This window comes from Abramis brama (assembly GCF_963993115.1).
Source record: "Abramis brama genome assembly, chromosome: 17".
Classification (NCBI taxonomy): Eukaryota; Metazoa; Chordata; class Actinopteri; order Cypriniformes; family Leuciscidae; genus Abramis; species Abramis brama.
This window is the reverse complement of record NC_139979.1, coordinates 6,919,748-6,944,597: the sequence shown is the minus strand read 5'-3', so window position 1 is coordinate 6,944,597 and position 24,850 is coordinate 6,919,748. Positions and strand designations below refer to the sequence as shown.

The 24,850-nt window shown below is 36.9% G+C and overlaps 1 protein-coding gene across 2 annotated transcripts in view; it reads right to left on the bottom strand.

Moving 5' to 3' along the window:
* zfpm2a (zinc finger protein, FOG family member 2a) overlaps window positions 1-24,850 on the bottom strand; it is a 155,876-nt gene that overhangs the window by 93,964 nt on the left and 37,062 nt on the right. For both annotated transcript variants that reach the window (XM_084088484.1, XM_084088483.1), the window contains exons 2-3: window positions 19,175-19,333; window positions 9,030-9,131 (exon numbers count right to left, since the gene is read on the bottom strand). In XM_084088484.1, the coding sequence (XP_083944610.1) occupies window positions 9,030-9,131; window positions 19,175-19,333 (261 nt within the window). The remainder of the gene's footprint in view (window positions 1-9,029; window positions 9,132-19,174; window positions 19,334-24,850) is intronic.

Sequence of the window (24,850 nt, the reverse complement as noted above, 5' to 3'; positions counted from 1 at the left end):
ATACAGAAGCCCATGACGAGCGAGAATGAAGAAGACGGAGGGGCAGATAACAGAACACTTCCTTTATGAGCTCAGAGTGAACGTTCTTTTCATCTCAGGGATGGTCTCCTGCCTTCACAGAACATGCTTGTGGACTAGAAGGAAGCTGTAAGCGAACTTTTGTACAAGTGCTTATAGGGGTCAAATCATACTTTTTTTTGTGCCAAGATCTTTCATAATATAGATATGACTATTTTTCAGTCTCTCACTGACCATCTTGATTCATCTAAGTGTCTTGAATCTTTTGAATTTCTATGACCTCTCTCGGAAGAGTTTAGCATGGTAGTGTATATGACAATGTTAATGTATTTGTCTTGGCGGAATAGATGTGCAATTCTGCTGCTGCTGTAATTGCTGCTGCAGAGAAAGCACGGGACTTGCTACGGTCAATATATTCACGACACGCTGCAGTGAGTATGTAAGACATACATATAGACATACACAAGCATATATGAAATTACCCGTAACAGATCTATACAGGTGGAGCTGGGGAAGTTGGAGGGTTCAAATGAACTCTGAAAGCATGCTGCAAACTGATTAAACATTGAGCAGCAAGCTCATTGGCTGCAGATGCAATAGGAACCAATCATGTAGTCAATGATGCAATTGTCAGCAGGTTGTTAAGGACCCACCAGACAGCGTCATCTAGAGTTTCATGATAGATCTTGGGCTGTGCCTGAAATCGCCCCCTATACCCTTAAATAAGGCACTGTTTGAGGGGACAGCCATTTGGCAAAATCAGCAACCCTTCCGGCGCACTCAGTGTACGAATTCACTCACTTGTTTTCATTCACTCCTTCAAGAGGACTATATTAGTGGAGTAATGTAGGGAATAGTGAATGAGGGTATGGGGCGATTTCGAACACAGCATTGGTATTTGTTAACTGATTAGTTCAGTGAATCTTTCTGCTGATTGTATCATTACTCTAGTAGGTGGTGAAAAGGGTCTTTTTGTGTGTTCTGAATGAGTCCACAAATCACTCACTCAACTAAGTCATTCACAAAAGTGATGTTCCATTTAATGCTGTTCTGAGTCTGGTTCAGACTCAAAACACTTGTTCAGTAGGTCCAACCAATGGAAAAGAAGTCACATGCTTTTAAAAGAAGAGATGAAAAATATCAGTCAGTGAATAAGAATGATTTGCTCACATAAAAGATTCATTCAAAAACAAAAGATCGCTGCACTCCAAAGTTCAGGGTTATTATTAACTAAAACAAACATTTCTGTTAATTGAAATAAAGCAGAAATAAAATAAAATAAAATATTAGTGGAAACTTCAACTAAACAAAAATGAGAAATGTTTGGCAATAAACTGAAATAAGTTTAAGAACGAAAATTATTAAAGTCCACGTGAACCGGAAGTTGCAAACAACTTTTCTCCAGTGTTGTGACGTATTTCCCAGTGAAACGGAATATTGAACAGAGGGCAGGGTTTTACTCTAGCGCTCCTCCTCTCCATCTCTCGCTCATAACAGACTAACGGTTTGAGGGGAGTGGTTAAGCGTTTCCCAAGCCGTCAAACCTACATCATCAGAGAAGGAACGCCATTCCAGACCGGAAGTAACTTTTCAGACTTTGATTAAAGATTATGACGGCAAACAATTTTTTTCTGTGTATTAACTTGCACGGATTAATTTTTCACCACAAGACTAGTAATATGCGCTAACAAAGTAAATAGGGTCAATTTTGATTTCAGTTGGACTTTAACTGGAAAAAAACCTAAAAACTAAAATTAAAGTACAACTAAAACTGAAATAAAATAAATTAAGCCTAAACTAATAAAATGACAAAAGCCCAAAGATTTTGTTTTAACTAAATCATAAAATCTAACAAAATATATAAATAAAATGCAATTCAAAATAATAAATTCCAAAACCATAATAAAAATAAAATAAATCAACAATGACTCCAAGTTACTACCTTGTATACTAAGAAAAAGAAAAATATTTCCCTCCAGAATATAGAAATAATACTTAAAAATGTATGTTATTACTTAGCTTTATTTTCATTAGTAATCATGTATGCAACACAAAATTACAGCAACAGCTTCATTCAGAGATGCAGCATGTTTCATGTTTCACATCGCCTCTCATGTGTAAGGAAAATGACATGCAAAGTTTGGCCAATCAGGTACAGGTACCATGTAAAAGGCCTCTGATTTGACATGACATGACCTCTTTAACATTGAAGCATGTGAACATTTAAAGCAAATCCTGAAATTGGTTTTAAGAGATTCTTAAAGCAGGAGGAACCTGTTTGAGCCTCTTCATTAAGATACTGTCCTTCTTTTGATGTACTCTTAAATATCCCATTCGCACTGAACAATTAAAGAATTATCCGTTGCTGATCGCAATCAGGCATTTTAACTTAAGCCGGGCAATAACAAAGAGTCCAGATTAGGAAGAGTAAAAAATAAAATAAATAAGAGAGATAACAAGGTAGTCTCTTAAACTAAATAAATTTGCTTTTAATCGCTGCGAACAGGGCGTCATGTCATTTGAGATGTTCATATTTGATGGTGTGATCCCATCTTTATTTAAAATTATAACATGCCCATCTGACTTTTCCAACACAATGGGAGGAATGAAAGGGGGGAAATGGCCTTTCAGAAGAAGACATGACGTGAAAGTGAATGCGGTTATTACGTGCAGAGATTAATGTCCACTGTACTGCTCCCCGAGAGACAGCGATGCGGCTGTGTGAGCGATGTCATATCCTGTATTCAGAGAGGGTTGTTTCCTGTTGGGCGATTTTCTCATTTACATTCTATTTTCCCACAAATCCACATTCCTGCCGGAGTTTGACAGTAATGTCTCTGTGAGGAGCGAATGGGCCATGTAGAATAGATCTTATCTGTGTAATGTAACAAGATTATCAGCAGCATTAGCAAGCGTCAGCGCTATCAGAGAGATCGTGGTGGGAGGTAAATATGGAAAACACCATTGAGATGAATCTGACAAACTAGATTAAAATGGATAGTTCAGGCAAAAATGAAAATTCTGTCATTATCTTCTCACCCTCGTGTGGCTTGAATGAGGTTTGAGAGCTAGAGGCAAGATTTTCAGTGAATAACGTCTTAAATGTCTGTCTGATCCTCGCACAAAGATATCAAATGACTTCAGCATACTTGGAATATAGCACAAAATTCATATGGACTACTTTCATGGTTCTTTTACACTGTTTCTTATAGGATTCAGTATAAATCTACTTGTGTAACCTGGATATTCTGCAAAGCAGGGTTATTATAGTTAACTAAAACTAAAACCAACAGCATAAAAAACATTTTCGTTACTTGAAATAAAATTAGCGTTAACCGAAACTAAAAAATATACAAAAACTTATTTTATTTCATTGTTGGCAAAGCTAAATGTTGTATTTTCATTTAGTTTAAAACTTGATGTACTAAAATAACTAAAACTAAAACTGAAATAAAAATTAAAATAAACATAAAAAGTCACTTTTACATGAACTACTGTAGTACAATCTACTAAAACTTTAACTAATTAAATTAAAATAGGAAAATCTAAAAATAAATACATCAAAATACATGTATATATAAAACATTAAATCATTTGTTTTAAATGATATCACAATATTATAACTCACAGTATGACATTTTTTTATTGTTTATATGATTGTATTATATTTAAGTGTGTTATTAAATTATCAGTGTTTTAAAAATGAAATTTAAGTGAGAGTTAGATGATGACAAAAGTAATCTAAATGTAAAAATAGAGAACAAAATGAGCTTGCACTATAAAATATTTTAAAAAAAACTTAAATCAATGTGAAATCAAATGATCTGAAAATATCACACCAACTTGTCAAATGGTTTCAGACTAGTTAGCATTTTTGAACAAGCCTCTAACCCTAAATATTGAACTTGAGCGTGTAACTCGCCTGCACCGTTTTTTACTACAAACATGAAAGACACCAGAAATCATGCAGCTTTTTGTGTGTTTTCACATATCAGAAAAAAAAATTATGATCACAAACTTAGGAGGGACCCGATATCTGGAGACCTCAAGCAACACTCGCATTTCATTCAGAAAATGTAAAAATCTAGTGTTGTTATGGAACATGCTTCTTTGTGTTACACTTTCACAGATGAGCGACACAACCAACTAAAATCATTCATTCAAAACAAATTGGGAGGGAATTGTCTCTCTCTCTCTCAGCATCACAGGATGGATGATCAGGCTGCTTAGGCTCCCACCACACTGCATGCCGGAGTTTAAAGCTCAGCATTTTCTTCCGGAAAGCCCTATAACTGGTCTATGATGCCTCTTTTTGTATGCGCTTGCCCTCATCGTTGTGTGACTGACCCCCTCAGCCCTGCTGGCTGCCTGATCACAGGGACCGTTTATTACCGTCGTTCCTACCGCTCTTATCTTACGCCGCCAATGCTCATTTCCTTTCCAGATTGAAATGCAAATGTGAAATTTAATGATAAATGCATTATCTGATAGGTGCTGATAACTCTGATTCGCTGTCAGTATAAAATACACACCCCAGGGGGCTCACCGGTGCCAACTTGCCAAAATCCACTTTCTTATAAATGTACGTACCTGCAATAAATTCTGGAGGTCATATGCATTAAAAGGGGAATCATATTTTGTGTATTCTGCGATGTGATGCCACGGCTGAACAGTAATTGCTGCCGTTGCTATCTTGTTGGATGTATTATCCATCACTTTGATGAAGTGACTTTTAAGAAGTGCAAAAAAGACAGATAAAAACGATTTTTTTTCTACTGAGAGACGGCGAGGGAAAATCTGCATGGTAAGGCGAGATTCTTGGGAAAGAAAAGATATCTGTTTTTACGTCTGTTGTGCGCTTTTTATTGAAGCTTAAAGGGATAGTTTATCCAAAAACGAAAATTCTATCATCATAGAATTCATCACCATATCATGTCGTTCCAAACCCGTTTGACTTTCTTTCGTCTGAGGAACATAAAAGGAGAACATTTGCAGAATACTCATGCAGCTTTTTCCATATATTGAAGGCATATATTGCATAGTGCATACAGTACGACTCAAGATCTTGATCAAAAATTGATGCACTTCTTGATGGAAATCACATAATTTATTTTCATCAAGATTGGAAAATAGCACATGAGTCATATGGACTACTGTACTTTTACTGTGCTTTTATGGTGTTTTTGGAGCTTGGTCACTGTATGCTTTCATTGTATGGAAATATATCAAGACATTCAGTATAACATCTCCTTCTGTGAAAGAAACACATTCAAAAGGGTTTGGAGCAACAAGAGAGTGAATAAATGACAAAAAGTATATCACGTATAGGAATTGTACATGTCGCATGGGAAGAACAAAGCACAAAATAATAATAATAATAAAAAAACAAATATATATAATAATATAATTTCATAAAATATATTATCAGGTGCATTATAAACTTACTATCATGGTATACTGAGTTGGCAGCATGCTAAATTAACCTTTAGAAACAAAATACTACTGTGCTCCATTTTGCCTTCTTTCTTTAGTAAAACTGTCACTGAATCAGTGATCAAAAGCAGGACCACATCACAATTCAACATAAGTTAGAAAAAAAACACTCTTCGTAATTCAAGAGCTCATTAAGTCTTCAGAAACAGCTGAGACTTTTACCTCTGTCGGGTGGCCTTGTCAAGGATATCTTCAGATGTCCTGCTATTGAGCGTCTGAAATCCCCTGATCCCAGATGGATTCATTTAAAACGTGTCATAATGAGCTGCTTACAAGTGATTACTGGCCGCTAGCTAATGGGCTAAACGGTTAAAGGAGGGCCAGGAATGATCGCGTGTTGGATTGGACCTTCAAGACTGAGTATCATATCAGAGGGCCACTGCGGACTTTTATTCCTTTCTGATATTGTTGTCTAGTTTCTGTTCTCCAGTATATAACATCAGAAAAGTTTTTGTGGTACAGTAAGGGCTCAGGAGATGATCACCAATCCACGATGGACTGTGGACCGATAGGCGCTCAAACCAAGACACCCATGGAGGCCCAAAACTCAAAAACAAGCTACATTCTTGGTTAACCCTCTGAGGTCGACAAACGCGCCGACGCGTTTTGCCGGATTTTCTCCACATTGTAGCACTATAAACTTAAATTACTCCATCATTTATGGTCATACAGAAAAAAGAAATATAAAAAAAGAATCTGTGATATTTCTCCTTTTGTATGTGTCCACTTACAATCAAATCAAAACATTGTGCTTTTGTAAAATAAAGAAAATAAACAGGGTGTGCGTTCTGCCTCTCTGTCGCGGTGAACTTTTTTTTCTTGAGCACGTCTATAAACTGAAACAAAACTCAGCGAATACTTGTCACACATTTATGAGCCATATACCTTTATAAACATTTAAGTGTGTACTTTTAAATGATCGGATTCAAAACGAAAACAAATATTCTCTGTTTAAGTAATTTGTATAAAACCAACAAGATGTCCAGCTTCTCAAACGCTTGCTCATTACAGTTAATTTGGCCACGCCTACTCGCGCAAAAGATATTCACATGCAAATCTCCACATGGAACGCGAACGCGCTCGTTACCTCAACAACAAAACACTTCACTTCACTTTTCGTCGAGTTTGAAAGACGTGCCTGAGCTTACATTGGATTTAGGCTGCCTCAGTAGAAGAAGAACGCGATTTGAAGACAAGAAAGATAAGGTAAGAAATTCTTACATAGCCTAGTTTGTTATTGTTGCATAAATGTCACGTTGCAGCTGAACTGTTGCTAGATATATGGGGAATATTATAATATTTAGACCCGTGTTTACTGTGTTTGTGGATATCTGCTCAAACATAGATATGTTTATGGTAACCATAATGTTTTATATTTGAGAGTGATCGCGTTTGAATGTATCATATTTTGCAAGCGATCGCGTTTGAATGTATCATATTTTGCAAGCGATCGCGTTTGAATGTATCATATTTTGGATGAAAGCAAAACGCACCAAACGGCTTCATGTTTTTATTATTATCTCATTTCATATCATCATAACGGATGAAAACATTTGAAGTAACATGATAATCAATATATTTTTCTCTAGCTTCTTTTGGAAGATTTATAGGCTGCTATAGGTTATTTATTGTTATTATTATTTTATCCGCACTGCGCATATACCTTATGCCTACAAGGCACAACAAACCTGGTGTTCATTATATTATATATCGTTGGAAACGTGTGTGTGTGTGTGTATTCTGTGAATTTTAAAAAGGAATTTTAAAAAGAAATTTTAACCAGAAAAATCTAATATTTATTTCCAAAATCGTGCAGGCCTTTCTCTTGATATCAGTATGTTCACTTTTTTTTTTTTCAGGTCCCAGATGCCACTGAGGACTTCAACATTCACATGAGTCTCAGTACGTGAACATGGTAAAGTGAAAATCTTGGAAATGAAAGGTATGTACAATGTTTTTAGGAATGGCACAAAGGTCTCTGTCTTTGAAGTGCTTTTTTGGCATTTGTTGTGTATCTTTGGATTATGTTGTGTTGTAAATAAATCCAAACAATTTAAAAGCCATTATTTTTTAAATCTCCTCATTTACAGTATTGTGCAAGGTTGCTCAGAATGATAGGGGCCTGATAGCTCCTAATAGGGCCGTTAGGGGAGGTTCTTTGTCTTTCTCAGGTGAGAAAAGCTTACATATTAATGAGCTCTCGCATAAGGCTTTTTCACACAAAACACGTCGTAAAATTTTTAAATCAATATATTGTCTTATCTGAATGAGCAGTCAGGGTGATTTTCACATAGTTTTGCAGCAAATATTCTAGGCTACGTCATACAATTTTCAAAAGTCTTGTGAAGAAATAATCAGTATGGGTTTCATGGCCTTATTTCAGTGAGAATTTTTTTTTGTATTTTCAAAAACCACGCATAAATGTCATTATCTCAAAACTACAAACTTTTACATACATGCTGCTGATATATTATTGTAGCAGAGTTTGTGCTGAATACAGTGTAATTAGACTTTAGCCATGAAAATGTCACAAGTAACAGAAATAACCAGAAATGTCAGAGCATGTCAGAACACCTCCAGGGCCCAGAAAACAGCTCAGACCTCAGAGGGTTAATTTTGTCGTTATATCTCATACATGTGACTTTATATCGCAAATTTACTTAAATGCCTAATAGATAACTTATTTATTTATTTACAACCTATTTATGATGTAAAATCTTCTGCACATTCCTTTTCACAATTCCTTTCGCATGTCAATCAAAGTGTTTGTTCTTTATACATAGTCAATTGACTTTATTTGACATCAGAGCCTGAATTCACTACTTACTAATGCTAAGCACATTGTATTAGAGGGAGGAACATTCTCATTTTGATTTGACAAAAATTTTGATACACCTCTGAGTGCAAGATGATTCATCAATATATTTGGTCAGTTTTTCCGTGAATTAGAAAAATTGTACATTTTTAAATGTGTACACACTGTAAAAATTAAATGATAAATAAGTTATAACAACGTTTTACATTTCTTTAACTCATCAAAATAAGTTAAGCAATTTTCAAAAAGTTAAAAGTTAGTTTAATGTAATTTAAGTTGAAAAGTTAATTGAACTTGAATATTTAAGGCAGCAACTTTTTTTTTTTACAGTTTATCTGCTAAAAGTTAATTTTGTCCATATTTGAGAGTATACTAGCATATAGATGACCTCAAAGTCGACAAATTTGTAAAAAAAAGAAGAAGAAAAAAGACAGACAGAAAAAAAAACACACACAACAACAACATTCTAATGCCATCACAATTGTTTGTTTTTTTTGTTGTTTTTTTGTTTTTGTTTTAAATAATTGCAGATTTGAAAAGGGCTTCCAAAAGGAAATAAAAATAAGTCAGACCGTATTGTCTGTATAGATAATGAATGTTAAGTGAACATTTGAGATATAAAGTCACAATTACAAGACAAAGTCAAAATGCATGGTCATATAACAAACAAACGCACACTGACACAATCAAATGATGCACTTACGTGGACCGTCCCATTCCTCCGGCTCCAGAGGGGGGTGTCTGGTCTTCTCACTTTCTGTTTCCATCTCAGTCTCTCCTATTTCTCTGTTGCCGTTCTCCTCCCCTGAAAAACACAACAGATAAAGAAAATAGTTGTACATTTAGTAGAAGCATTAAACATATTTTAGTTTCTATTTTCAACAGCTACACTTCACATTGACACATCAAACTCTTTTGTGATAGATAGATAGATAGATAGATAGATAGATAGATAGATAGATAGATAGATAGATAGATAGATAGATAGATAGATAGATAGATAGATAGATAGATAGATGTTTTCGCATTGGAGTCACACTCCACTCATAAAAGCGTCTCAGCGACTCTCTAACACAGCAGAACGGCCTTCACCATGGTCCTCAAACACACACTGGTCCATCCAGATGGGTTAATCTAAAGATCAAATTCTCTCGCCACGGTGTGTTTAAGCCAGTTAAGACGTGGTTCACTTCAAAGGCAGGCAGTAAACATGGCCAAAAGGATCGCAGCTTCTTGCTTGCTTCTGCACACCCGGGCGAAAGGAGAGGGCCGCGCTGCCCTACTTACTGCACATGAGGTCATTCTGACCTATTTTCCCGCATGCAAGTTCCTGCTAGGGCTCAGCTTTTTTTATTCATTCCGTCCTCCTCACTCTCCCACTCACTATTTGTATTGTCAGGCCTTGAGAAGCTCCTTAGCATACTCATTGAGCATTACCATAAGGATAACAAAAGGCAATATCAACAGTTCCTTTCCAGTGTAGTGAGTTTGGGAAGGCAGCGAGATAACATTAAAGGCTCTACCTTGATCTCCGGCGAACATGTTAAGCCCTGTAACGAAACGTCTTGGAACTGTTTAATTACCGCTCAGGAAATGAAGCTACAAGATGATTCGTTAATTAAGCAGTGATTAAGGATTTTCTGCCTTCTATCTAACACCCTTCGCAATGCATTTTAAACACAATCGCCAAGGCAACCTCGCAGGGAACAAGTGTCACGGCAGCTTGATGAAGTTTCTTTCAGGAACATGGAGGGAATCTGCTGGGAAAACATTGTGCCAAGCAGGTAAAGTGCGACAGAAATTACCTGCATAAAACAAAGAAGGCCGACATGCAACAGAATATAGTTCTGAAGGTTTTTTTTTTTTTTTTCACGTCATGTGCACGACAGTAGCAGCAAACGGTTTATTTCCTTGTCTGTAACTTTGCATTCCTCCACGTTTCTTTGTCACGCTTGCATGCAGTTTTTATAAATATCCATCTTGCTTCTCAGAAAGCAGATAAATAACATGGTCAGACCCAGATATTTGCCTCCAACATTCCCATCTCAGAATTTATTCATTTAGAAGACTCTTTCATCCAAAGTGACTTACAAATGAGAATAATACAAGCAGAGGCAATTAATCTGACAGAAAAAATCAATCAATTTTCAATTCAAAAGTTTGGGGTCGGTAAGATGTTTTTGAAAGAAGTCACCAAGGCTGCATTTATTTGATCACAAAATACTGAAAAAACAGCACAAAAGTGAAATATTAATACAATTCAAAATAACCGTTTTCTATTTTAATAATTTAAACATGTAATTTATTCCTGTGAAGCAAAGCAGAATTTTCAGCATCATTAGTCCAGTATTCAGTGTCACATGATCCTTCAGAAATCATTCTAATATGCTGATTTGCTGCTCAAGAAACATTTCTTATTATTATCAATGTTGAAAATGTAAAATCTAATGTAACATTACACTTCTTTACTGTCACTTTTGAATATTTTAGTGTCCTTGCTGAATGAAAGCACTAATTTGTTTTGATTTCTTAAAAAACGCTTTGTATTTGACATAATTTTATATTTATTTAAAAACATTTTTTTTTATTTATTTTTTTTATAATTAGAAACAATTTCACTTAACTGATTCAACTAATGTACAGTATTTGACATAAATGGACATCATACTGTGGGTTTTTATATAGCTTGAAATGCATGCCGTCATTAAGATAAATAAAAATCCCCAGAAGGTCACTTCCATACTTGACCGGTCACTCACTGTATTTGCTCTCTTTTGGTGATGAAACACACTCCAATTTTACCTTAAAATTAATTTATTTAGCAGATGCTTTTATCCAAAGCGATTTACAAAATAGTCATCAAATCATAAGATGAACTAAAATTCAATAGTCAAGACAATGCCGAGTTTAACGTATAAACTAGATTAGATTACAAAATAGAAAGAACTCTTCAAAACACAACTGAACATATCTTTAGGGAGAACTTACAATATATCTGATTTAAATGCACCATATCTTCCATTATTTATGTGCTATGTGTTTTTTCGTGAAAGGTATTTCGTGGAGGATTTTCTTTTTCCGGGTGGATCATCAAGACTATTGGTCCTCCTAGTTGTCAATCATTCTGGTGATATGTTTACGTAAGGCCGTCGTACGTGCTCGTCCCTAGGTAGTTTTCGCTTTCTGCTTTCTAGATTTTCACTTACCGGTGGCGAGTCTGACAAAAATAGTGCAAATCTTCTTTTGGAAAGTAGGCTTGTATGAGCCATGCCGACAGCAACTTGTAAACAGAGCGTGCACGAGGAGAACTAGGCTCATGCATGCTCTCTCGTGCACACGTTTAATAGGCGTTCCCTCTCGGGAGCAGGTATGTGTTGCGCATGTGCATTTTTTCAGAAAGTGGAGCGGGTGGTTCTTTTCTAAAATTCGGGAAAATCCTCCACTATACCTTTAATTATAACATAGAGTCATTAGCTTAGCAACATGCTAATGCCTACAGGGAGGGGCGATATTTGTGTGACGGGTGTGACTGACTTTTGACTGAATTGCTGCCTGTGAAAACCATTTCAAATCAGTCACTTATGACAATTAGGATGATCTTTGCAGACAGTGGACAACTCACTGGGGTTTAGAACAGAGCGTAAAACTGTGTCAAAAGAGAAATGGACAGACATAAGGTTTACGGCCCTTTGCCTCACTGGTCTAAAAAAGAAAAAGAGAATGCTAAGAGATTGATCTGGGCGCCAAGATGTTGTTTGCATGTGTGCGTTCATCCATGAATGCATATGTCAGACATTAGGATAGAGTTAGTGAGAAATCTGCCAATCGGATCGCAGCTCCTCGGTTCTGTCTAATGGCACTGACATGCATGCGGGTCAATAAGCTTATAGGCGATTTACACAAACAGCTCCTGCAGCAAGGTAGACACAAAGTCATATTGGCTTTTTTTCTTCCTCTCAGCATTGTTCTACCAAGGAAGCCCTTGAAAATGTCAATCTGGTGAGGGTGATTTTAAGGAGATCTCAGCTTTCTAATCCCAATAAACTGGAAGAGAGAGAGAGAGAGAGAGAGAGAGAGAGAGAGAGAGAGAGAGAGAGAGAGAGAGAGAGAGAGAGAGAGAGAGAGAGAGAGAGAGAGAGAGAGAGAGAGAGAGAGAGAGAGAGATCAAACAGACCAATATATTGTCTAGATTCTGAATGACCACACACAGAACTACACAGGATGATACACAGATTTTCACAATATCAGTGCAGGAAATGCAAAAAAAGAAAAGAAAAGGTGAACAGATTAAGTATTCTAATAGTTAACACTTGTACATCACTGTGGCTAAAATAATACACTAAATATAATAAATATTGCTTATCGCTCTCATTGAAAATAAACTTTTCACTGTTTATATTCCTTAATATATATATATATATATTAAAAAAAAGTTTTGCATTATATGGTACCATGGTAATGTGTTTTTTGTTTTTTTGTTTTTTGGAAATGTACTGGCAGTACCATAATCATTTTCATACACTTTGGAAAACCCTAATAGATAAATATAGAAATCATAAAATCATCCTATCAAAACGGCAGTATCAATTGCTTTTGGCTGCCATCACGACACCTCTTATTTTTCAACACATTTCCTCTATTGCGGTACAATCAATTCCTAATGAATCCACCCAACTTTTATCATTGAATATCCTGTTTCATTCTGAGAAAACAACAGATTGTGAAGTAAAATGGGTTATGAATGGCATATCAGTAACATATCTGATGCCATCACTGTACCACCACAGAACTTTTTGTAAGGGTTTTGGGTATCATTTATCAAGAGTAAAAAAAAAAACATTTTCCAAGAAATGTACAGTAGGAATGTCTGTTGTTAGTAATTTACACATTTTTGTACCCTCTGTGTGGATGTTTAAGCATAAAAAAGATTTAATTTCTTGTGAGCAAAGAGAGAAAACCGGCTCCAGCTATTACATGTACAAAATTGCCTCGTTGAATTGTTTTCTAATAATGGGGACTTTTGAATTATGTATCCTGTGTAGTTTGAAGATAAAGTGCTAATTTTGTTATGCTTGGTGATGGGTGGCCACTTAGGAAGCCAATATTTCCCCTCCATTTAAAGCAGTGGTAATTGAGGACTTTATAAAGTGAACTGTTGTTAAATAAACAGATTTCCCTGTAAAACTAGAGACAGCTGTACAACAAAGTCCACAGTTTCGCTTTTCCGCACAATAATCTGCAGCGGCACGCAGCTTTCGGAAGCTGATTACAATAATAATAATAAAAAAAAAAAATTCAAATGCCTCCAGTGCGGACAAGAAAAAAGGAAAATATCCCAGCAAAATCCCACCCAGCACCCCGGTGGAGTGTGTGATTAGTGGAAGGCCTCGGCACTATCTCTTTAAAGGCCCATAAATTCCCCATCATTACAGGAACTGGCTGTGCTCTCTTCTGGCTGCTGCTGGCCTGCGTTATCTCTCCGTGCGATGCCGTCTGGAGTATGTAGATCTGGCCTGGCTAGATTGTCATACTTAACAAACATTAATGAATGATTTCCTGCACAGAGTCAAACGGGGCTAAAGGGATGTGTCTTTCATCTTATCGCTGCGCAAATGAGCATTTTTCCATATTCTCCACGCTTTACCATCAGCGGCGGGAGAAATGTATTGAAAAGATCCCGATTAGTGAGGAAACGGCACAAAGAAGAGCGTAATTAATTCTACTGCGCACTGTTTACTGGCTCGCGTCGCGAGTCCGCCCGGATTCAAAGGATTCGTTCATAAGTGGCACCTTGCTACGGGCTAAAATGACTCATAATTATTCAAGTCTTTCTCCGCTGTGATATGATCAGACCAGAATGGAATCTCAATGCTGTCATTTAGATCAATTAATTTATATTGAACATGTTTATGCTGTGGCTTTCATGGGACGTATTGTCGTTAGCAAGGCCACTGAGTAACACTCGCTATTGGTTCGAAGTCTTCCGCAATTCAGGAAACATGCAACTGCAAAAAAATCAGACCACTCCGTGTAACTCTGACTCAACTGCTCCCAGAAGAAGCATTTACAAGAATGGAAAAACACTGAAGCAAGGTCAAATTTCACAATTTCTGTAAAACTGGGGGAAAAAAGCCTGAAAATATAACACCAGTGTTCTCACAATTATAGCAGCGAGTGTGACAGCGGCTTGTAAATTTCAGTTTGAAACTTGTTCACAAGCGCAGCGCCCATAAATGTGAAATTGACCGTGAAAAGGGAGTTGTTTGAGGGGGGCCGCTTCAATTGTCAAGGAGACAACAAGGTTGTCTCTCTGGACTATCAGGGGTGCCTTTTTTCTCTTTATTTCTATCCGTCTCCTCTTTCAAATAAGGAGGCCCATCTCTTTCAACAGGCCTCAGGTTTCATGTTTATTCACGTTTGTGCGCTAGACTCACCCTATTCATCGCCAGGGACTTCATTTCACAGTGCGCTCTGCTGTTTCGAAACCATTTCGTATGAAGCCATTGACGGAAGCGTCTCAATCATTTCATGGTACATGAGTGCGCGACGATGCGACTGAAGCCGAGACCCTCTCCAAACAGTTTAGGATCGCCGCAGAGAGGAACCCCTCTGCTGTTTCAGGGTATTTGGTTCCACAGAGGCTTCTGGGAATTGAAATGAGTGATGTGCAGAGTCAACGCTTCAAAAAGATTCACTGATCACAATGCATGATGGTTCTTGTGAACTCTTACTGTCATAAACCACATAGATGTTTTTTTGATACTATGATAGTCATTAGAGAGTATCAATATACAGACATCGATGTTGGACTTCGAACGTCCAAGCTACAGTCTTAAACAGTCAAAGACAAATGTTCATTTAACTATTCATCCATTTAATGTTTCAAAAGATTTATGGAAAACATGACCAACTGGAATAATTCTTAAAAATAGTAAGGCAAACAGAACATCACAGAAACATATAGTACAGCGCAACAAGTGTATTTTAGTTACTGAACAAATGATTCTTATGAGCAACTTCCTTATAGCGAATCAAATACTTTTCTGAATTTTTCAGGTTCAATTTAAAAAAAAAGAATACAGAAAGTAATAGTGCTTGAATGTTCAATTACTGAACAAATTATTCTTATGAGCCGCTTCTTTTTAGTGAAACAAATACTAATAAATAAGAACTAGATCTTATGTGGTTCAATATAAAAAAATGAAATAATAATTTTTATGAGGTAACGGTTCTAAACCGTGCTACACATTGCTAATTTGGATGGAAGATTGTAGAAACATACCGTGTGAAAAGTGAATCCGATTTCTGATCAAATGACTCTAAGACTCTCAATTCCCAAGCAAATGACTTTTATCATCTGGTTCTATTTAGTGAATCAAATGCTTAAGCCAAGAGTATACTTTGTTTTTTTACACGTATTCGAGGGTGCGCGTACAGTGTGCATGATACAAATTTCTTCACCGTACGATTTTTGTACGCACAGGTTACACATGCGCAATGAGTTTGTTTTGCACTAATCAGTTGTTCCACAAGGTGGTAACACTGGCCCGGGCCGTTGTTTCACAGTTGAAAATGAAACTAAAGAGATGGAACAACAACAACAACTACAACAAAATGCCAGAAACTGCAACAACAACAGAAGCCTGCATAGACAAGCGCTTGTGTGAAGGGGTTATGAGATAGCCGCAACTTTAGTTTAAAACAATACAAAGACATTTTTATCAAACATAACTTTGGAGAAATTTTTAATTTTCTAGAGCGCACGTGTCGACCACTTGCGTTCATGCAAGCTATCAAATGGAGTAGGCTATGCTTTGAAAGGCTATGCATTCAAAACCTTTATGAGTCAGTCAAATTGGCAGTAGACTAGTGTTCAGTTTGAAAAATGTTTTTCCCTCAAATGAACTATTTATGGAAGGAATCTGAAAGAATAACCATTAAATACATTAGAATTCCCATCCCTAGTTGTATGGGCTGCAGATGTTTGGATCTTCAGCCTTAATGACTATAGGGATGGGAATCGTAAGGCATTTACAAATTCTGATTTCCTTTAACAATTGGTTTGTTCCATTTCAAACCATGAGCTGCAAGGTGCAACAGACTCAGACTCAAGCAAATGGTTGATACTTTGCTGGCGTCCAACGGCCTGACCTTTGTAAATTTAAGCTGATTTGCTACTTCACCGTCGTCCGATCAAAGTTAATAAGGGCTTGGTGAGTTAATGAAGACGGGCGATTCTTCTTTTTGTTCAGACAGCTTTTTAATACCTATTATAGGATGAAACTTTTAATGGAGGTTTTAGGTTCTCCTGACAAGCTAGTTGTCAGCGAATGACGACAAAGATACACGACCACTGAACTACGAGCCAGTCGTGGAGCAACCGCCTGCCAGCGAAGAACTTCACACGGGAGACCTTATTCTCCAAAACAGATAAAGGAACAGGGATGAGTGACTGCTTTTTAAAGCTTTGGCGTTGGGCTCCGCTTGGGCTAATTACAGCCCGCCATCTCATTTGAGAGGGTTTACTTAATCAAGAGAACCCTCTCTGCCATCCTATAGCCGAGGAATAACACACATAAACCGTTTAATGCCACCAGGATTGCGTTCGCCGTCAATTCATAGCACTTCTGCATAAGTGGAGTGAATTTAAGCCACTCAGACGCTGGGCTAAATGCGCTTTAAAGAGATCTAATTGAGCAGAGGATCAGGGGGAAATGAATACACCTGATGAGCTTGTACTATGCATTAACGGGAAGAGAATGGGAACTTGTCCGAAGAATTCGAGGACACGGAAGACTTAGAGCCAAATTGCAGCAGATAGGGAGCTTGAGAAATCTGACGCAAACCCCCTCGCGTATGACGAAGGGAAGATTACTAAAGCATCTCGGAAGTAAAAGAGTTGAAATCTTTTGACCACTGTTGGTCTTCGTTTTTGCAAAGCCTTCAAAAGTTTCAAAGTAATATTTGAGGAGATTTGCTAAAACTTGGTGGTACAAAAAAGGCCATCGAATGGCTTTGATACAAATACACACTCAAAAACTGCCTTGAGAATGTGAGATCTTAGTGACTGTGGTACTTTAATATTTACTATGGTACTGATGCTATTTCCATAGTACTCTTAAAAGAACACACGCAATTAATTTGTAAATGGAAGGAACGACCTTAGGATCTTTTAAATAGTAATTGAATTGAGCATCCGAATACTGTATTTCATCCCTTGGGGAATCTGAATAAAGCATAAATCTCCACAAACAAAATAAAGTAAAGCTGCATTCATCTGCAGGGCTCATTCAATGAAGCAGTGGGAAACAAAAGCACATATGAAGATTTTCATTCGTGCCCGAAAGCAAAATATTGCCAAACTGCCATTAGTTCTGAGGTTCACACATGTCATGCCTGTTACACCTTTACAGGAAGAACAAAAGGAAAATCATTAAAACTGAGCCCACCTTGTGCAAGACATAAAAAGATTCTGCTCCTCCTAGTATGAAATCCCTCTGGGCACAGTGGGTTTTTAAACAAAACGTAATTTAAAAACATTTCTCTTTGAGGTGGAGGGACATTCAAAGCACAAACTCGGTGAGATTCCTCTCACTGAACAGTGAGGGAAGAGTAGGGAATCCTGAGGAGGGTTTTTGGAGGGGTGGATGAGATTGCATATGTGCTGGGGGTCCAGACAGCTTCCTAACTTTGAACTAAACACACATTGCAAATTAGTCAGGTGTGGCCAATACATAAAAGGAATAGAAAGATAACTTAAAAGGAGTTGGCACAAACTGAGTGAACTGGCACATGACAGACATCAGGCCAAAACCCAACACATTTCAAGTGTGTTGTCCTATACAGGCTCAACACTGCATAACTAAAAGTTATCCTAATCACCCTGCAAGATTCTCCTCAAAATATGCCTTCACCATGACACTTTACACTACTGTTCAAAATGTTTATTTGAATGTTTCTAAAGTCTCTTATGCTCACCAAGGCTGAAACAGTAAAACAGCAATTTTTGAAATTGAATTAAAATTTTCTATTTGAATGTATTTTAAAATGTAACTTTTTCGCCATGATGGCAAAGCTGAACTTTAGGGTCACATGATCCTTCAGAAATCATTCTAATATGCTGATTTGGTGCTCAATAAATATTTCTTATTATTATCAATGTTCAAATATTTTTGCAATGTTGCTAGTTTTGTGGAAACCGTGATACATTTTTTTATGGGATTCACTGATGAACAGAGAGTTCAAAAGAACAGCATTTCTTTGCTGAATAAAAGTATACATTTCTTAAGAACTGGTTCTTAAAGGGAAAAAAAAACAAAACATAAAAAACATGTATACAGTCATCCAGGTTTGGAACAACATGAGGGTGGGTAAATGATGACAGAATGTTTATTTTGGGTGAACTAACCCTTTAAGTGATAAAAGCTCAAGTATGTTTCACTCCCCATGGTAAGTCATGGCTGGAATATGACTAAGGTTAAGCCAGCGCACTGGTTGCCATTTCCTAGATCAAACTCCTCTTTTCCGGTACATAGTGGGAATTGGATATCAAAGGGAATCTATCTAAACCTGGACACTGAGGTTTCTGGAGATTTTCCCACACCTCTACAAGCAAAACGGTGTGTGTTCAAGCTTTGGTCTGAAACTGCCATCAAACCCATAATCAGAGATGCTTCAGAGTCAAACTTCAGCTGGGAATCAATTAGCAAAACCAATCGAATGTTACGCCACAATTCGTTTAACTAGGATATGCTCTGTGATGAATATCTAAATACTTGTTTAGTTTATAGACCTCCTACATGAAAGATAGCACTATACATGGAAGTAGAAGCGTCAGGAATGGCTGACCTTTGCCGCAGAAGTATTCCATGTCCTCACAGGTGAGGTTGTCTGGCTCAAAGTCAGCAGGAAAGTTTTCCTCTGCTGAAAACTCCTCTTTAGCAGTGAGTTCATTTGCGTCTGATATGCACTCCTCTTCTTCCTCTTCCAGACCTCCATCTAGTGGACCTACACACAGAACACAGCACAATCAATTTGTTTGTTGCAAGTGAGACACTGCACAAGCAGGAGCACTTATTCGAACGCCACGTGTCAGAAACGTGTACATGTGAAAGCCACTCAAAAAATTATGCCACCTTTTGGAGATGCCTTACTTTAGCCACATTCAGATAAAGAATAGAATGCATCCTTTGTGAAGAAGGTAATCCTATAATGCACTGCAAAAAGCAAAGTCCCTTTCAAAGAATAAAGTCTGTTCACTTGGCAGCCATATTTGCAACGCCTCTGGGCAGCAACTTCTGACATCCGAAAACAAAAGGTGTGGAATGTTGGACACTTTAAATTACGTAGCGGAGGGGGAGATGCTATCAGACTCTGATACTGAATAGCCTAATAATAATAACCTTGAAAAAATCATACACTACACAGTTGAGTACATTATGCATAAGTACAGTGTAGTATATGTATAGTATATGCATAGTGTGTCATTTAGGACACAACTCAAGTCCTACATACTTGAATTAGGGAATCCTTAAATGTCAGAAACTGCCTGCGAACTCACATTTAAATAAAAATTTTCAAATCAGCAACAAAATCTGACATGAACTCCAGCCAAAGGGCATGTGCCGTCCAAAGCGCAGGTCTCAGAACACTGAGTGTTTATAGCAACCGGAGCTTTTAACGGCAGCTGATGCGATTACATTACCAATCGCCGGTTGGCTCTTTTATTTAAAAGATGGGACTTATTCTGACATATTCTGCTTTGCAGTTTCTCCCAAAGATGGACTATCTTTGTACATAAGAAATCTTTGGAAAAAGCCCATCCAAGATGGTGGTCAAAGCGAAATAATTGTCAATAAGATATGATTCATTTAGAACTTATAAAAATAATTGAATTAAATAAAAACACTATTCATCCCAATATTTGTGTGCCATGGACTTTTGAACTTATTACAGCATTGCATTGTTGCTTAGCAACACACTTCCATCAAACTATTTAAATCAATTATGAGTCAAGTCTTCTGTGCTTTTTTCTAAAGGAAGTGCTATTCTCTTGAGGTATATATATTTTTTTTAATTCCAAGTCACTTATGAGGTTCTATTTCAGTAAGATGCTTACTAGAAAGGCAGCTTACTTTAAAACGGAGCCACTGAATGTCGCTATAATTTTTTTTGCAAAAAAAGGTTTTCAGTATGTATGCACACTATATTTTCAGCATAAAATACCTTCAGTGCATAAGCCGAAAAGTTTACAGCATAGAACCAGAAAATAGTGCATGGAATACTGTATCCCACAATGCAATGCACTCAAAGTGACCTGTTATTTCCAGAACAGAAAGTTGTATTGATTTTCATTGGACTCATTATTTGACTTTTTACACAAAATTAGAATATCATAAAAAAATAAAATAAAATAAAAACTATTTCCAAATTGACAATTGGTTGGCCACTGAATTGCACATGCTACAATGTAGCTGCATACTGAATACGGTTTCCTTTCATATATTTCTGTGAAACAGTAGGCAGCATACAGTATCCGCTTCACACTAGTATTCATAGCATAATCTCTCCTCAGGAAAGTGTTTCCTGTGGCCCACTTGACTGAGTATCCTCATGACCGCTGCTGCACGTGTGGAGCCACATCTCAGCCGGATGTCAAACCTGTAAAACCCACTTCATCTGCGAGAAAAGTTCCTCCCGCACGACCTACTGACTTTTAACACCGGCGTCAGCAGGAGCGGAGTACAGAAAATGCCTTTATTAATTTGTCCGTCTTATCACAGGATACAATGTTGATTTTCCATTTACATTTCATGCCTCCAGGTAATACACCGGTGCAATCTTAAAGGAGACATTTTTTCGAATGAATAATTTTTTTCTCTGCTCTGTGCAATGTTATTTCTTTAAATCTAAATGATTTCTTGACTTTAGCTTGAAGCTGTACTTTTTTTTTTTTTTTTTTAGGGGTCGTATTTGCATATTACGGTTTTGCTGTAATCAAGGACCTAAAATGTACAGGGGAAAAAAGTTAGACCGCATTTGAAAAATATTTTTTCTGCATTTACACCCTAGAAATCTAAAAAATAAATATTTCTCTGATATACAGTACATGTTTTTTTTTTTTTGCAATGATATGTTATAGAGTGGTGCGGGTATGACATTGCTTTGTAGGCCAAAACGCGGAAGCGAGTTAGCATTTTAGCACTTCCGTTTCCATCGTCCCAAAGTCAATGTTTTTTTTTTTTTAATGGGGTTTTGGTAAAATGGCTGAAATAAAATCTCAAGACACTTCAACGTTTTATCCTACGACACATACGTGTCTAGAAAAAGGTTGCTAACTAAATGTGACTACAGTCGGGGAGGTTAAATGTCATCACGTCGAACAGGGAAACTCAGTCCGCTTTTCCAGCATCGTTATGCTTATAATTGTGTATAAACTATTCTAACTCATCGTTCTGGGAAAACGTTTTAGATAAAAACTGAAAGAGTTGTCAGAAGCTTAGTGAATGGTAATGTTGAAGTCGTGGGACCGTGGTGTAGTTCCTTTATAGCCTACCTTTAGCTTTTTTACTTCTGGCGACTGCATGTAGGCTTCAAAATTAATAAAAATTGTGTTTATCTGTGATAATTATCTTGATGGACAACTGCAAAGTGACTTCATATCTCACCACTCTATTGTATACCTTTCAAAAGTTTGGGGTCAGTAAGTTCTTTCTGTTTGTTTTTTCTTTTGAAAGATTTTTTTTTTTTAATTCAGTATTAAATTGATCAAAAGTGTAAAAGATTTATATTTCAAATAAATGCTTATTATGCTTACTATCGATACTAAATAGAGATTTTTCTAAATAGATTATAATAATACCCAGAACAACATAGCAACTGCATTGCAACATGCTAACAATCCCTCAGAACACTTAAGCAAACACTTTTTTTAATTTAGTTCATTGACCTTTGGTTTCTATATCAAAACATCATTAAAAGCACAAATGACCATTTGCATGTCAAACCTCCCATATATGCTCATGTTAAGGAAGTTGACATCCTAAGTGCACCACTTAACATGTCATTTTGTTCGTTTGTAACACGGTCGAGACGCTCACTTTAATAAAGCAATAAATTCAGTGAAGAGCCCTTTCTTCCTGCACAGAGAACCGTCGAGCAGCGCCTGATCTTCCCAAACGGCCGTCTCTGTTCATTAAGACTGTTAAATGACTCCTTTATAGTGTGCTACATCTGCAGGACTCATGCTACATGAAAAGAATTAGCGCACAGATCTCTAATAGACACGGTGTGAAGTGCTGGAGAACCGGCGTTTAAATTAGGCTACAGTTTTATGATCTAATCGCGTTCGGGCCTTTCACCGGCTCACGGAGGGAAACGGCGCCTCGCGTTCTCTCAATACATCTCAGTATGCTAAAAGCAGATGGGCAGAGAGATATCGGCCCCTCAGAACCACTGAGGCCTGACACATCTCTCTGAGAGGATGAGGACTGACTGGGAGAAGTGTTTCTAAAGACACTGTTCAAACAAAAGATGAGGGGAAGATGTCCTGAAAAAACATCACCCACAGCTTTAAATGATTTTAGAAACACACACAAAATTATGGTACACTGTAAAAATTATAAAGGACTTGGGATGGATGATATGTCCAAAAATATTACCATGATAACATCACTGTCAAAATCAGTCAATATCGATAATTATCACGATAAAGTTTGAATCTTTCCTTCTTTCAAGTTTATGCACACCAAGACTGCATTTAACTGATCAAATTACAGTGAAAGCAGAATATTATTATTTGGAGCATTATATTTGTTTTATATTTTAAAATATTATAAAATGTAATGTATTCCTGTAATGCTGAATTTGCAGCAGTCATTACTTATCTGTCTTCAGTGTCACGTGATCCTTCAGAAATCATTCTAATATGTAGATTTGCTACTCAAGAAACATGTATTATTATTATCAATGTTGAGAAAAAAAAAATGGAATAGAAATCTTTCATAATACTATACAAGTTTATACTGTCACTTTTGATCCTGGCTATACAATTATTTTTTTGTTTAGCCAAAGAATGTTGAAAAAATAGAAATCTTTCATACTATACAAGTCTATACTGTCACTTTTGATCCTGGCTAAACACATTTTTATTTTTTTTAATCTTACTGACCCAAAACTTTTTAACAGTAGTCTACTATTATGTATAGGGTTGTGCTGTTTAACGGTCATCAAAAGTACAGTGGTGACAAAAATTTGCTAAAGTATAATCAATATTTAGCAAATTTCTATTCCTGACCCAGATAAGCAGACAATGTGCTGATTTTCAAGACAGTTCACAGTTTATTACTAACAAACTTGTCATTATAACTGTTATTAATCAATTTCAGATGGAATATTTAACAAAATTGATAGTGGCGTGATAGTGAAGTCATCAGCACTCCTCATATCGGGCTGTTTATTTGCCATCAAAGCTCAGCAAATATGAAATTCTCTATTTTTATGCAGCTCCGAGAAAAAATGATGACTCATCACTAATGAGTGACATTAACCCTCTGAGGTCGGCAAACGCGCCGGCGCGTTTTGCTGGATTTTCTTCACATAGTAGCACAATAAACTTAAATTAGAAACTAAGATATCAATTCAGTATTAATGCACGGGTACAAGAAACTGGAACTGTATCAAACCCAAAATGTTGGTATCAATCCAACCTTAGAGGTAATATCTAAATGTCCTAGTTTCATCACACAAATAAAAAAAATGTGATTACGTCTGAATCAACCTGATTACATTTGGTTACAGTAAGGGTCCGATTAATCAATGAGAAATAGCTCCTAAAGCTAATTTTTTAGTTAAATCAGAAAGATAATACCATGGTATTGAATGATTACCATACCAGAAACACATTTAACAGATTCATGAGATGAAATGCATCACAACGATCTGAACGTTCCCTTCAAATCCAGTGGATCCTTGCATCAGTCATGTTTTTTAAAGGCTACTTCACCGACCTGCTCCGATTACCAAAGTTCAAGCCCTTTGCACATGTTTGGCTTATTATACTGCATTCATTGCATGAAGAGACCTGAAATAATTTCAGAGACAGCAAATGATAAGAATAATGACTTTCTAAACGACTAGGCCCGCACTCCTAGCTCATTTTCTGATAGTGCTGTAGCCCGCTATATTTAGTTGTGTACTGTTTAAAAGTCTGTCACAATCAATCTCCTGCCGGCTGAACGCTGGCTGCGGTTTGCAGACGCTCGCAGAGGCCAAATGTGCCGGACGCCACCCTCTGACACATTCACACAATCGCCTGAACCCGAGAGAGAAAATCAATGAGACAAGATGTATTTTACTAGATAGAGAGACTCTCGTTGGATGAAGAATCGGAGAAAATGAAAGTCATGTGAAAACCGCATGCTTTGTGATCCATTTTACACAAAACGCTTTTTGATGGTCTATTGACGAACTGCAGCTATTCAGCTAGAAGTGGAAAATGTATCTTTGTTGTTCAGCTAACAGAAA